The sequence below is a fragment of the Oncorhynchus nerka genome, linkage group LG9a (assembly GCF_034236695.1).
Source record: "Oncorhynchus nerka isolate Pitt River linkage group LG9a, Oner_Uvic_2.0, whole genome shotgun sequence".
Classification (NCBI taxonomy): domain Eukaryota; kingdom Metazoa; phylum Chordata; class Actinopteri; order Salmoniformes; family Salmonidae; genus Oncorhynchus; species Oncorhynchus nerka.
Window position 1 is genome coordinate 55499706 of NC_088404.1, and position 16142 is coordinate 55515847.

At 41.5% G+C, this 16142-nt stretch overlaps 1 protein-coding gene across 1 annotated transcript in view; it reads left to right on the forward strand.

Moving 5' to 3' along the window:
- Positions 1 to 16142, forward strand: part of coro2bb (coronin, actin binding protein, 2Bb) — a 53811-nt gene that overhangs the window by 17636 nt on the left and 20033 nt on the right. Inside the window, exon 2 of the mRNA XM_029668654.2 lies at positions 4621 to 4821. Within this exon, the coding sequence (XP_029524514.1) occupies positions 4621 to 4821 (201 nt within the window). The remainder of the gene's footprint in view (positions 1 to 4620; positions 4822 to 16142) is intronic.

A 16142-nucleotide genomic window follows, 5' to 3' on the forward strand; every position in this document is an offset into this window, starting at 1 on the left:
ATAATTGACAGGAGCCTAGTATTTTGTTTAGACCTACGTGGGCACTGAAGACAGTGTCATTGAATGAGAGAAGCGATTTATTTACATTTACATTTAAGTCATTTAGCAGACGCTCTTATCCAGAGCGACTTACAAATTGGTGCGTTCACCTTAAGACATCCAGTGGAACAGCCACTTTACAATAGTGCATCTAAATCTTTTAAGGGGGGGGGTGAGAAGGATTACTTTATCCTATCCTAGGTATTCCTGAAAGAGGTGGGGTTTCAGGTGTCTCCGGAAGGTGGTGATTGACTCCGCTGTCCTGGCGTCGTGAGGGAGTTTGTTCCACCATTGGGGGGCCAGAGCAGCGAACAGTTTTGACTGGGCTGCGCGGGAACTGTACTTCCTCAGTGGTAGGGAGGCGAGCAGGCCAGAGGTGGATGAACGCAGTGCCCTTGTTTGGGTGTAGGGCCTGATCAGAGCCTGGAGGTACTGAGGTGCCGTTCCCCTCACAGCTCCGTAGGCAAGCACCATGGTCTTGTAGCGGATGCGAGCTTCAACTGGAAGCCAGTGGAGAGAGCGGAGGAGCGGGGTGACGTGAGAGAACTTGGGAAGGTTGAACACCAGACGGGCTGCGGCGTTCTGGATGAGTTGTAGGGGTTTAATGGCACAGGCAGGGAGCCCAGCCAACAGCGAGTTGCAGTAATCCAGATGGGAGATGACAAGTGCCTGGATTAGGACCTGCGCTGCTTCCTGTGTGAGGCAGGGTCGTACTCTGCAGATGTTGTAGAGCATGAACCTACAAGAACGGGCCACCGCCTTGATGTTAGTTGAGAACGACAGGGTGTTGTCCAGGATCACGCCAAGGTTCTTAGCGCTCTGGGAGGAGGACACAATGGAGTTGTCAACCGTGATGGCGAGATCATGGAACGGGCAGTCCTTCCCCGGGAGGAAGAGCAGCTCCGTCTTGCCGAGGTTCAGCTTGAGGTGGTGATCCGTCATCCACACTGATATGTCTGCCAGACATGCAGAGATGCGATTCGCCACCTGGTCATCAGAAGGGGGAAAGGAGAAGATTAATTGTGTGTCGTCTGCATAGCAATGATAGGAGAGACCATGTGAGGTTATGACAGAGCCAAGTGACTTGGTGTATAGCGAGAATAGGAGAGGGCCTAGAACAGAGCCCTGGGGGACGCCAGTGGTGAGAGCGCGTGGTGAGGAGACAGATTCTCGCCACGCCACCTGGTAGGAGCGACCTGTCAGGTAGGACGCAATCCAAGCGTGGGCCGCGCCGGAGATGCCCAACTCGGAGAGGGTGGAGAGGAGGATCTGATGGTTCACAGTATCGAAGGCAGCCGATAGGTCTAGAAGGATGAGAGCAGAGGAGAGATAGTTAGCTTTAGCAGTGCGGAGGGCCTCCGTGATACAGAGAAGAGCAGTCTCAGTTGAATGACTAGTCTTGAAACCTGACTGATTTGGATCAAGAAGGTCATTCTGAGAGAGATAGCGGGAGAGCTGGCCAAGGACGGCACGTTCAAGAGTTTTGGAGAGAAAAGAAAGAAGGGATACTGGTCTGTAGTTGTTGACATCGGAGGGATCGAGTGTAGGTTTTTTCAGAAGGGGTGCAACTCTCGCTCTCTTGAAGACAGAAGGGACGTAGCCAGCGGTCAGGGATGAGTTGATGAGCGAGGTGAGGTAAGGGAGAAGGTCTCCGGAAATGGTCTGGAGAAGAGAGGAGGGAATAGGGTCAAGCGGGCAGGTTGTTGGGCGGCCGGCCGTCACAAGACGCGAGATTTCATCTGGAGAGATTTATGATATCATACGTCTGACCCAAACCTATTTAGAAATATTGTTGTTGGTATATAAAACAGATTGATTGTTTTTTGTTGAAGTTGATTGAAAACCAAACCAGATTCACCGTCCATCGGTTTGCGGTGAAAACGCACATGGCTCGAATGCAATGCAATTTCATCTGCTATTTCTGGAGAAGTAGGAAATATGATCTGTAAGATGGTTCCATGGTGTTTATAAAACATTACATTTGCATGCAGTATATTGGTAAGTGGACATTCCCCCTTTTCTGTTTTACAGTAGCCTATATTGGATCTTTATCCAGGTCCTGTGAAACATTTGGATGGCCTGTAAAAGCCTCCAATGTCTAAGTTACCTTGTCTGTATGATACACCCACGGGGAGCAATTATGGTGCCTGCAACTGTCTTTAGACTGTTCTGTTTTTATAAGAATTTCATTCGAATTATACCGTGTCTTTTCAGGCCTTATCAATAGCCTAGTGAGATTTATCTTTCTTATTGACTACGTTCGGTATGTCCATGTCCAGACTGCAATCGGGTCTGGGGTCCACGTAACTACAGCTGATCTAACCAGGTGGACCCAAATGGACCTGACCCACGGCTCTGCATATAGACTCAATGGTTCCTAAAATGAGAAAAGGTCTGTCCATGATACAGTTGTGTCTCACCGGACTACTGTCCAGTTGTGTTGTCAGGTGAAGGCCAGCATCCCGGAGTTGCCTCTTCACTGTTGATGTTGAGACTGGTGTTTTGTATTTACTATTTAATGAAGCTGCCAGTTGAGGACTTGTGAGGCATCGGGTCTGATTGTTTTCGGGTCCGTTTGGGTCTGAGTCCAACTTATTGGACTGGAGAAGACCTTTATGATATAGCCTATGTTTAAAGATGTATTTCCACAAAGAAGCAATGCAACTTAAGCAATGTGGATTGCAAACATGTTCAACATATTTAGCAAAAATGGGGCAGGCTATTTAACGAACTAGGCTATAACGGACTAACATTCAAATTGGAGTTGATGAAAATGCAATACATAAAAGAGCGTAAATACACAACTTGAAGCAACGACATATTTATCCATGGAGCGCGTTCTGATTGGCCAGTGAGCGACCAAGCCTCGACACACACTCACAACTTGTTTATTCATCAAAACCCAACTTTTTCTTGCCACCGCCAGCTACTGCGCCCATAATTCCGGTTGTGAAAATAGCAGTGCTAACATTTACCATTGCATTAGGTTTGTTAAAATGAAGGCTTTAATGTTGCCAATTAAAAATAAAGGAACAATGTGATACAGAGGATAAAATAAAAGTTCAGGTTTATAAAATATCAACGTTCTTACAAGTGGAAGGTGTTTCCTGTAAGGAGGAACCTTGACTTTGTGTCAGAGCATTGTTTCCAGTCTTATGGCAACTACAGGACAAGAAAATTATTTTAATAAACAAGTTCTATTGACAAGCCCATGATAGAGGTCTAAGCGGAGAGCAGAAACTGTATAAAAAAATAAGGTGGGAGCCAGGTGAGAAGAGGAAGAGTTGGCTCAGCACAGAGGTGCATAGTCTACACTGGAAGCTATTTCTGTAGTAGACACGTAGAAAGAAAAATATTTATCATCAGGAAGGGAAAATGGATTTAAATCTTAGGATTTAAAAAAGGTAGGATCTGCTCCTAACCGGTAGTCCATAATCATGCATGGTAGTTGTATAGCCAACAGTGTGTTTCACAAGAAAGCCATTGAAATGATTACTGATCCATCTGCCATCACATTCTGCTCTTTTTTCCGTTGCATTTTTTTTCACATTCTTTTTTAGTTGTAATGGAGTTGTACAACAAAAATCACCTTCCTAAAAGTAGGAAAAATAATGACGCCCTCACTAGCTACGGCTTATCCTTGGAATCCTCTCAGTGGAGAAAAAAAACTGCTACATATGAAAATAGGTCAAAGTCCTCATGCCATGACTATTTGAAACGTGTTACAACATCATGTGGGCAGCAAGGCCATACACTGAGGCCATACACTGAGGCCATACACTGACAGCTGTTGAACGCCTGTCCCATTTCTCAGCTAAGGACATGATGGCAAATGAGAAATGTTGGCTTTAAGAACTCAAACTCCTCCTGCATTGTCAGTAAGTAAGGAGGAACACAGTCAAACAACATATGGGCTTATATCAACATAAACTCCAAGCCACAGAGAATAACAGCTTATCAACCTACCAAAACCACCAGATATTACCAGCCCCTAATTCACGCATCTTGCTGTTTATGGATCACACACACAGGGTTGAATATCAGACAGACAGTGGAAATACGCTCAACTGTATTGAGGGCTAACTGATCTTGATAGGGCAAGCGTTGCCTCCCAGTGTGTTGCTGCTAGTCCTGAATAAGCTGCAACCCCCATTATTTTACCAGACGATCCTGTCGCTCTGAAGGCTTTTCACCAATCTCATCTGTCTGCTCATTACACCTTGACCATCATTCCCTTAAGTAACCCAACATGCCACAAAGACACACAGCACTCTCAGGTCACCTCATATTAAATCACAACTACACTGACTGCCTGGGAGGACAGCCAAGGACTACTGCCTGCCTCCATTCACAATGAAAACATCATCACTAAGCCTTGCAGGGGTCATTTGCTCACTTGGAATCTCCAACAAAAGACAACCAAGACAATTGGTCCTGTATAACATTGTGAAGTGTAAAACACCTCTAGGAAGTGTCCTGCAAAGGACATAGAATATGAAAATAAATAAAGAGAATGTGTCTCCTCTTTGCGGACAGGCTGTTTACTGTTTCACTGATATATTTACTGTGCTTTGTCCCCAGATATCATGGCGTCCAACATACAGAAGCTCAAAGTTTCGGAATGTGTATGGCAAGGCAGGCAACCGAGAGCAGTGCTTCGACGGCATCCCCATCACCAGAAACGTCCATGATAACCACTTCTGTGCTGTAAATGCCAAGTTCCTGGCCATTGTCACTGAGACTGCAGGTGGAGGGTCCTTTCTCGTCATCCCTGTCAACAAGGTAGGCTACACACCATAATGACATTGAGGGCTCTGTTTTAACAAGCCTAACGAAATGGTAAATCTAAGCGCTGGCAATAGCTCTATAGGTACGGGAGGTGGCAGAAATATTTGTGCTATTTTCACAACCAGAATGATAGGCGCAGTAGCTGGCGGTGGGGCGAAAGGGCTGGGTTTTGATGAATAAACAAGTTGAAGGTGTGTCGAGCCTTGACCCCTCACTTGCCAATCAGAATGTGCTCCATGGTTGACACTGATTACCAAAGCTATAGCCCAAGTCGGTATTAGATAGATCATCACGGGCATGCCCGCTTGTAGGGTAAATAAGGTTAAGTTACTCCATTGGCCCACAGCAAAAACTTCACCTTTTTCAAACGCAGTTATGTTGTTGTCAAGAAACTTATTTTAATCAATTGCAAAACTACATTTAAGAAAAGTACAACTTATCTAAAGATTACTTTTCATCATTGCCCTAGCGTTCTCACTACTTAGGAAAATGTAATATTGTAGGGCTTCCCTCATGCCCCTTTTCATGATGGTGCTAGCAGCCACTTGAGTGAGTGCTAGCTAGCTACCTACTGGAACGTTAAGCTAGCCAAGACCAACAACACAAACAAATGGACTATACAGCTACAAGTAGTGAGTGGAGTTACAAACAGATTATACAAAAAAAGTTTAAGTCTTATCTGTGATTAAATGTTTTCCACACACATAGCTATGTGTAGCCTACTTGCACACTGGTTCCCAACATTTCCCACTCTCCCACACCGAATAGCCTGAAGCCACAGGGCTTTTCTCGCAGCTCCTACGTGGGAGAATTGCGAACCATAGGTTGGGATTTTTGACCTGGTTAAATGTACATTGAGCAACACAGAAGCTTTTTGGCATGTTTTGTTATTTCTGTATGACAAAAAATATCACATTTGTGGGTGTGGTCACTGCGTACAATACCGTTCAAAAGTTTGGGGTCACTTAGAAATGTTCTTGTTTTCCATGAAAACATACATGAAATGAGTTGCAAAACGGATAGGAAATATAGTCAAGACGTTGGCAAGGTTATAAATAATGATTTTTAATAGAAATAATAATTGTGTCCTTCAAACTTTGCTTTTGTCAAAGAATCCTCCATTTGCAACAATTACAGCCTTGCAGACCTTTGGCATTCTAGTTGTCAATTTGGTGAGGTAATCTGAAGAGATTTCACCCCTCCCACAAGTTGGATTGGCTTGATGATCACTTCATACGTACCATACAGTCAAGCTGCTCCCACAACAGCTCAATAGGGTTGGGATCAGTCCATTATAGACAGAATACCAGCTGACCGCTTCTTCCCTAAATAGTTATTGTATAGTTTGGAGCTGTGCTTTGGGTCATTGTCCTGTTGGAGGAGGAAATGGTCTCCAATTAAGCCCCGTCTAGAGGGTATGGCATGGCGTTACAAAATGATATCCTTCCTTCTTCAAGATCCCTTTTACCCTGTACAAATCTCCCACTTTACCACTACCAAAGTACCCCCAGACCATCACATTGCCTCCACCATGCTTGACAGATGGCATCAAGCACTCCTCCATCATCTTTTCATTTTTTCTGCATCTCACGAATGTTCTTCTATGTGATCCGAACACCTCAAACTTAGATTCGTCTGTCCATAACACTTTTTTCCAATCTTCCTCTGACCAGTGTCTGTGTTATTTTGCCCATCTTAATCTTTTATTTTTATTGGCCAGTCTGAGATATGGCTTTTTCTTTGCAAATCTGCCTAGAAGGCCGGCATCCCGGAGTTGCCTCTTCACTGTTGACGTTGAGACTGGTGTTTTGCACGTACTATTTAATGAAGCTGCCAGTTGAGTACTTGTGAGGTGTCTGTTTCTCAAACTAGACACTCTAATATACTTGTCCTCTTGCTCAGTTGTGCACCGGGGCCTCATATTCCTCTCTCTATTCTGGATAGGGCCAGTTTGCGCTGTTCTTTGAAGGGAGTAGTACACAGCGTTGTACGAGATATTCAGTTTCTTGGAAATTTCTTACATGGAATAGCTTTCATTTCTCAGAACAAGAATAGACTGACGAGTTTCAGAAGAAAGTTCTGTTTCTGGCCATTTTGAGCCTGTAATCGAACCCCCAAATGCTGATGCTCCAGATACTCAAATAGTCTAAAGAAGGCCAGTTGTATTGCTTCTTTAATCGGGACAACAGTTTTCAGCTGTTCTAACATAATTTTTGTAATGATCAATTAGCCTTTTAAAATGATAAACTTGGATTAGCTAACACAACGTGCCATTGGAACACAGTAGTGATGGTTGCTGATAATGGGCCTCTGTACTCCTATGTAGATATTCCCAGAAAAAAACCTGCAGTTTCCAGCTACAATAGTCATTTACAACATTAACAATGTCTACACCGTCATTAAATTTGCTATTTCAGTTGAAAAGGAAATGACAGAAATTGTGCCTAAGGTATTTTATACAACATTTCACATTATAATTTTTCAAATATAGTTTTTTAAAACTATTTTGACATTTTCTTAATTATATGTATTCAACATTGTCATGTCTAAATGTCCATATATGGCTTGATGATACTCAGAAACATGTATTTACCACATCAACATCTTAATATTTGTAACGTTTGTCGTTGGAAGGAGACCAAGGTTCAGTGTGGTAGGCGTACATTATTTTATTTAAATGTTCCACCAAGAAAAACAATACAATGAACGAAAAGTTTTGTCGTGCAAACTACATGCACTGAAACAAAGACACAATCCCACACTGAAGGAGGGGAAAAGGGCTGCCTAAGTATGATCCCCAATCAGAGACAAAGTAAGACAGCTGCCTCTGATTGGGAACCACACTCAGCCAAACACAAAGAAATAGAGAATATAGAATGTCCACCCAAATCACACCCTGACCTAACCAAACATAGAGAATAACAAGGATCTCTAAGGTCAGGGCGTGACAATATTTTACATTATTTTAGGAATGATCTTAATAACAAGCATATAAGGTATGGGAAATATGGGAAAAATTATCAATACAAATTGTAATTTAATACATGTACCGTGATGGTATTGACAGAGTGTGGTGTAAACAACATTTCATATAAAACAACTGATGAAAAGTACGATTAAACATTTTAATGTCACAGTGAGATACATGCCTCAATAACCAAAGATACATGCCTCAATAACTTAAGCATCTTTTAGAACAATTTTGGGATTCAATGCATTATTCAGATATACATGTACAGGGTTGGAAACACTGGCTGACATTAGGGCTCCCGGGTGGCGCAGCGGTCTAAGGCACTGCATCTCAGTGCAAGAGGCAACACTACAGTTCCTGGTTTGAATCCAGGCTGAATAACATCTGGCTGTGATTGGGAGTCCCATTGAGCAGTGCACAATTGGTCAAGCGTTGTCTGGGGTGGGCTGTCATTATAAATAAGAATTTTTTCTTAACTGACTTACCGAGATAAATAAAGGTTAAAAAAAACATTAAACAAATCATTGTTCACTGGCTGCAGTCTATTGATTCAGACTCATGAGACAGGTGTGTGCTCACTCAAGATTAGGTTTTGCCCTTTAATGCTTAAAATGATCGGACCCTTTTTCTCAATCTTCGCATAAAATGACACACCCAAATCTATAGTTGAAGTCGGGAAGTTTACATTCACTTAGGTTGGAGTCATTAAAACTCGTTTTTCAACATCTCCACAAATTTCTTGTTAACAAACTATAGTTTTGGCAAGTCGGTTAGGACATCTACTTTGTGCATGACACAAGTAATGTTCCAACAATTTTTTACAGTATAACTGCGTTCGTCTGTTGTTGAAAGAAAGTCGGACCGAAATGCAGCGTGGTGGTTACTCATGTTGCTTTAATGAAGAAAAACGGAACAATACATGAAATAACTGTTAAATACGAAAACAACAAACGGAACGAGAAACCTAATACAGCCTATTTGGTGAATACAACACAAAGACAGGAACAATCACCCACAAATTACAAAGTGAAACTCAGGCTACCTAAATACGGTTCCCAATCCGAGACAACGAGAATCACCTGACTCTGATTGAGAACCGCCTCAGGCAGCCAAGCCTAACTAGACACACCCCTAATCATACACAATCCCAATGCTATAAAACCCCAATACGAACACAACATATAACCCATGTCACACCCTGGCCTGACCAAAATATATTACGAAAACACAAAACATTATGACCAAGGCGTGACATACAGACAGATTATTTCACTTATAATTAACTTTATCACAATTCCAGTGGGTCAGAAGTTTACATACACTAAATTGACCGTGCCCTAAAACAGCTTGGAAAATTCCAGAAAATGTACCTGTGGATGTATTTCAAGGCCTACCTTCAAACTCAGTGTCTCTTTCCTTGACATCATGGGAAAATCAAAATAAATTAATAAAAAAAATTATAGACCTCCACAAGTCTGGTTCATCCTTGGGAGCAATTTCCAAACGCCTGAAGGTACCACATTCATCTGTACAAACAATAGTACGCAAGTATTGACATCATGGGAACACGCAGCTATCATACCGCTCAGGAAGGAGACGCATTCTGTCTCCTAGAGATGAACGTACTTTGGTGCGAAAAGTGCAAATCGATCCCAGAACAACAGCTAAGGACCTTGTGAAGATGCTGGAGGAAACAGCCACAAAAGTATCTATATCCACAGTAAAAACGAGTCCTATATCGACATAACCTGAAAGGCCGCTCAGCAAGGAAGAAGCCACGGCTCCAAAACCACCATAAAAATGCCAGACTATGATTTGCAACTGCACATGGGGACAAAAATCGTACTTTTTGGAGAAATGTCCTCTGGTCTGATGAAACAAAAATAGAACTGTTTGGCCATAAAGACATCGATATGTTTGGAGGAAAAAGGGGGAGGCTTGCAAGCCAAAGAACATCATCCCAACCGTGAAGCACGGGGTGGCAGCATCATGTTGTGGGGGTGTTTTGCTGCAGGAGGGACTGGTGCACTTCACAAAATACCCGAAACGTTTGACCCAAGTTAAACCATTTAAAGGCAGTGCTACCAAATACTAATTGAATATATGCAAACTTCTGACCCACTGGGAATGTGATGAAAGAAATGAAAGCTGAAAGAAATCATTCTCTCTACTATTATTCTGACATTTCACATTCTTAAAATAAAGTGGTGATCCTAACTGACCTAAAACAGGGAATTTTTACTAGGATTAATTGTCAGGAATTGTGAAAAACGGAGTTTAAATGTATTTGGCTAAGGTGTGTGTAAACTTCCGACTTCAACTATAACTGTCTGTAGCTCAGGACCTGAAGCAAGGAAGTTTGTGGAAATGTGAAATTAATGTAGGAGAATATAACACATTAGATCTAGTAAAAGATAATACAATGAAAAAAATGTGTTTTTCTAAATGAAAGAGAAAGGCCATAATGGATTATTCCAGCCCAGGCGCAATTTAGATTTTGGACACTAGATGGCAGCAGTGTATGTGCACATTTTTAGACTGATCCAATGAACCACTACATATCTGTTCAAAATGTTGTATCATGACTGCCCAAATGTGCCTAATTGGTTTATTAATACATTTTCAAGTTCATAATTGTGCACTGTCCTCAAACAATAGCATGGCATTCTTTCACTGTAATAGCTACTGTAAATTGGACAGTGCAGTTAGACGAACAAGAATTTAAGCTTTCTGCCCATATCAGATATGTCTATATCCTGGGAAATATTATTGTTACTTACAACCTCATGCTAATCACATTAGCCTACATTTGCTCAACCGTCCCGCAGGGGGGGACACCGATCCCGTAGAGGTTAACGAGAGAGAACATTTCCTTGCAGACTGCACCATCAAGCATCATATGTCGTTTTGTCAGTGGATGAGGCTCAGGGACAATCGCAAGCACATTCGCTTGTTGGTACCATACAATGTCCCCTTTCATTGGCCAAAATAATCGGTTGGCTCCCACGCAACTCATCGTCTTCACTAGAGTGCAGCTCTCTGCATCAACATCTTGTGTAATACCAGTGTAAGGGTCTTCATCATCTGTCACAACACACCACTTTCCAATCAGTCCCTCATGTATGTCTGCAATGGGCTGTATTGCTCTAGGGGTGGCTGTGGTGCTGTGCAGGTGGAAGTGGAAGGTTGTGCTTTGTCTGCCTCTGTTTGTTGAATTGTCACGGTTTGTGCATGGGCTGAAACAATCACATAGATGTGGAGTCATTTGAACGGCAGTTAGGTCATCATTCTGTAGCTGTAAGAATTCAGGTGAGTATGGTGGTGTGTTCCTTGACAGGTATGACTCCATAACCACAATATTCTGGATAGTTGATCTTCTGTTTCTTTGGCTAATTTTCTTTAGCCTCCTTTTTTTTTTTCTCTCACTAGGAAAGTTGTGAGATGGATTTCAGTTCACCACTTTATTTTTTCTTGAGTTTTCTTTATTTTTGTTTCTTAAGATACTACTGGTATCTTATAGGATCTTGTTGGATTCTGTTTATATACATGCATATACACTGCATGACCAAAATTATATGGACACCTGCTCGTCGAACATCTCATTCCAAAATCATGGACATTAATATGGAGTTGGTCCCCCCTTTGCTGTTTTAAAAGCCTCCACTCTTCTGGGAAGGCTTTCCACTAGATGTTGAAATGTTGCTGTTTGAACTTGCCTCCATTCAGCCACGAGCATTAGTGAGGTCGGGCGCTGATGTTGGGCAATTAGGCCTGGCTCGCAGTCGGCATTGCAATTCATCCTAAAAGGTACTCGATGGGTTGACATCAAGGCTCTGTCAAGTTCTTCCACACCAATCTCGACAAACCATTTCTGTATGGACATCACTTTGTGCACGGGGGCATTGTCATGTTGGAACAGGAAAGGGCCTTCCCCAAACTGTTGCCACAAAGTTGGATGCACAGAATCATCTAGAATATCATTGTATGCTGTAGCGTTGAGGTTTCCATTCACCGTAACTAAGGGGCCTAGCCCGAACCATGAAAAACAGCTCCAGACTATTATTCCTCCTCCATCAAACTTTACAGTTGGCACTACCCAGATTCGTCTGTCGGACTGCCAGATGGTGAAGCGTAATTCATCACTCCAGAGAATGCGTTTCCATTTCTAAAGAGTCCAATGGCGGCTAGCTTTACACTACTCCAGCAGACGCTTGGCGTTGCCCATGGTGATCTTATGCTTGTGTGCGGCTGCTAGGCCATAGAAACCCATTTCATGAAGCTCACAACAAACAGTTATTGTGCTGACATTGCTTCCAGAGGCAGTTTGGACCTCGGTAGTGAATGTTGCAACCGAAGACAGACTATTTTTATTCGCTTCAGCTCTCGGTGGTCCAGTTCTGTGAGCTTATGTGGCTGAGCAGTTGTTGCTCCTAGACATTTCCACTTCATAATAACAGCACTTACAGTTGACCAGGGCAGCTCTAGCAGGGCAGAAATTTGACAAACTGACTTGTTGGAAAGGTGGCATCCTATGACGGTGCCAGTTGAAAGTCAATGAGCTCTTCAGTACAGGCCATTCTACTGCCAATGTTTGTCTATAGAGATTGCATGGCTGTGTGCTCGATTTTATACACAAATTTGAAGGGGGTCCAAATACTTTTGCATATATAGTGTATATCCTTGTCCTGTCCTTGGTTGATTTAGGGGGCATCTTATAGAAAAATAAAACATTTATAATTGAAGTCAGTAACAAAAGTAAGTCACATAAATACACATCAAAATCACTCAATCATCCTAACATAATACAAAATGTAATGGTCTTATTTAGAAAATAAGTGTTCAATTTCAACTTAACCAACTTGTAATTTGTGTGTTTTTTCTGGTCTTAAGATAAGTAAAAATATATTAACTAATAAATGTTGTCATTACCACCACGTTCTGTTCTTACATCACAGTTCATTTTGTGGTGGTAATGACGTGTGGTGGCATGCTAACTCTAGCATGCTAATTCTAGTTGAACTGCTAGCATAGAGTGTATCCTAAATACACATAATTATAATTTTATGAAATTCTGTCATTTGGGAATGACATACAATAAAAATATGACCTTCTCAGGTCATATTTACCTTTATTTTTCAACAATTTCTAGGAAGGCTCTAAAAATTGTCAAAGACTCCAGCCACCCTAGTCATAGACTGTTCTCACTGCTACCGCACGGGAAGCAGTACCGGAGCACCAAGTCTATGTCCAAGAGGCTTCTAAACAGCTTCTACCCCCAAGCCATAAGACTCCTGAACGGCTAATCAAATGGCAACCCGGACTATTTGCAAAGTATCATGACTTTTGTAAGTGAGGTCAAAAGTCTGGGTGTGAGACAGGACAAAAATAGTGTAAACAGTGAAATCCAGACATGAAATGTTTAAGAAAATTGAACAAAAAAACTAATTGAGAGCTAAAAGTTTAAGGTTATTTTAGTCTCTCGGATGTGCAGAAACAAAATCCCCAAAAACATTTAATCTCAAAAATGTAACCCTGAGACACAAAAAGTCCCGTATTTGCAAAATCACCCAGCTAGATTATTACCATTCACATGTCTAGCTGATAATTATGAACTAAAACGTTTGCTTTGTGTACACTAATGGTCAGAAGTTTTAGAACACCTACTCATTCAAGGGTTTTTCTTAATTGTTACTATTTTCTACATTGTAGAATAATAGTGAAGACATCAAAACTATGAAATAACACATATAGAATCAACATTTTTTAATGTTGAGTGTAGGGGGCAGTATTTTCGTTTTTGGCTAAAAAACGTACCCATTTCAAACTGCCTATTTCTCAGGCCCAGAAACTATAATATGCATATAATTGTCAGATTAGGATAGGAAACACTTCAAAGTTTCCAAAACTGTAAAAATATTGTCTGTGAGTATAACAGAACTGATATTGCGGGCAAAAACCTGAGGAAAATCCAACAAGGAAGTGCTGTTTTTCCTGAAAGCTCTCTGTTCCATTGGATGCCTTGCCTCCATTTAAAGGGATATCAACCAGATTCCTTTTCATATGGCTTCCTCAAGGTGTGATCAGTCTTTAGACATAGTTTCAGGCTTTTATTTTGAAAAATTAGCGAGAAAGAACCCATGGATGGCTGGGTGCCAGCAGAGTTTTTCATGCACAACAGCCATTTTCTCTTTCTCTCTCTCCTATGGAAGAAGCTACATTCCGGTTGACATATTATCAATTATATATTGTAAAAACAACCTGAGGTTTGTTTATAAAAAAAAAACGTTTGGCATGTTTCTACGACCATTACGGATACTATTTGGAATTTTCGTCTGCGATGTCGTGACCGCTCGAGCCTGTGGATTTCTGAACATAACGCGCCAAACAAATGGAGGTATTTTGGATATAAAATCATCTTTATGGAACAAAAACAACATTTATTGTGTAACTTGGAGTCTCGTGAGTGCAAACATCTGAAGATCATCAAAGGTAAGCGATTTAATGTATTGCTTTTCTGACTTTCGTGACCAATCTACTTGGCTGCTAGCTGTTTGTAATATTTTGTCTACTGAGAGAGATGTTCTTACATAAACGCTTGGTATGCTTTCACCGAAAAGCTTTATTGACATCTGACACGACAGGTGGATTAACAACAAGCTAAGCTGTGTTTTGCTATATTGCACTTGTGATTTCATGAAAATTAAATATTTTTAATTTAATTTGCATTTGGCGTGCTGCAATTCAGCGGATGTTGATGAAAATGATCCCGCTAACAGTATGGGTGCGTCAAGAAGCTTTTTAACTTGTCTGTGATAGGTGGGACGGCAGTGTTCCAACATCCAGTGAAAATGCAGAGTGCCTTCAAATTAAAGCTTCACTTGTTGTTTATCCAGCCAACGTGTCAGATTTCAAAAGGCTTTACGGCGAAAGCAAACGGTGCTATTATCTGAGGACAGCACCCCAGCAAACAAACACAGACAATCATATTTCAACCCGCCAGGTGCGACACAAAACGCAGAAATAAAGATATAATTCATGCCTTACCTTTGACGAGCTTCTTCTGTTGGCACTTCAATATATCTCATAAACATCACAAATGGTCCTTTTGTTCGATTAATTCTGTCGATATATATCCAAAATGTCCATTTATTTGGCGCATTTGATCCAGAAAAACACCGGTTCCGGTTGTAGTAACATGACTACAAAATATCTCATAAGTCACCTGTAATCTTTGTCCAAAGATTTCAAACAACTTTCCTAATACAACTTTAGGTCTTTTTTTACGTAAATAATCGCTAAAATTTAAGACGGGATAAACTGCATTCAATACCGGAGGAAAACAAAGTGTAGCGAGCTTTCAGGTCACGCGCCTCTAACAAAGAGTACACTTCTCTCTACCCTCGTTCTGAAACAGTGCTACTTCTTCATTTCTCAAAGGAAAAACCTCAACCAATTTCTAAAGACTGTTGACATCCAGTGGAAGCGATAGGAACTGCAAGCAAGTGCCTTAGAAATCTGGATTCTTAATGAAAACCCATTGAAAAGAGAGTGATCTAAAAAAAAACTGAATTGTTTGTCGTCTGGCTTTTGCCTGCCAAATAAGTTCTATTATACTCACAGACATCATTCAAACAGTTTTAGAAACTTCAGAGTGTTTTCTATCCAAATCTACTAATAGCTTCTGGGCCTGAGTAGTAGGCAGTTTACTTTGGACATGCTTTTCATCCGGACGTGAAAATACTGCCCTCTATCCCAAAGAAGGTTTAAACAAATCAAAATATAATTGATATTTGAGATTCTTCAAATATCCACCCTTAGCCTTGATGCTTTGCGCACCCTTGGCATTCTCTCAACCAGTTTCACCTGAAATGCTTTTCCAACAGTCTTGAAGGAGTTCTCACATATGCTGAGCACTTGTTGGCTGATTTTCCTTCACTCTGTGGTCCGACTCATCCCAAACCATCTCAATTTGGTTGAGGTCGGGGGATTGTGGAGGCCAGGTCATCTGATGCAGCACTTCATCACTCTCCTTATTGGTCAAATAGCCCTTACAAAACCTGGTGGTGTGTTGGGTCATGGCCTGTTGAAAAACAAGTGATATCCCATCTGGTTTGGGCCTAGTGGGACTGGCGTATCGCTGCAGAATGCTGTGCTAGTCTTACAAAGACACGCTGGTTAAAACCAAAAATCTCCAATTTGTAATCCAAACCAAAGGACAATGTTCATTGCTTGTGTTTCTTGGCCCAAGCAAGTCTCTTCTTATTATTGGTGTACTTTAGTAGTGGTTTCCTTGAAGCAATTTGACCATGAAGGCCTGATTCACACAGTCTCCTCTGAACAGTTG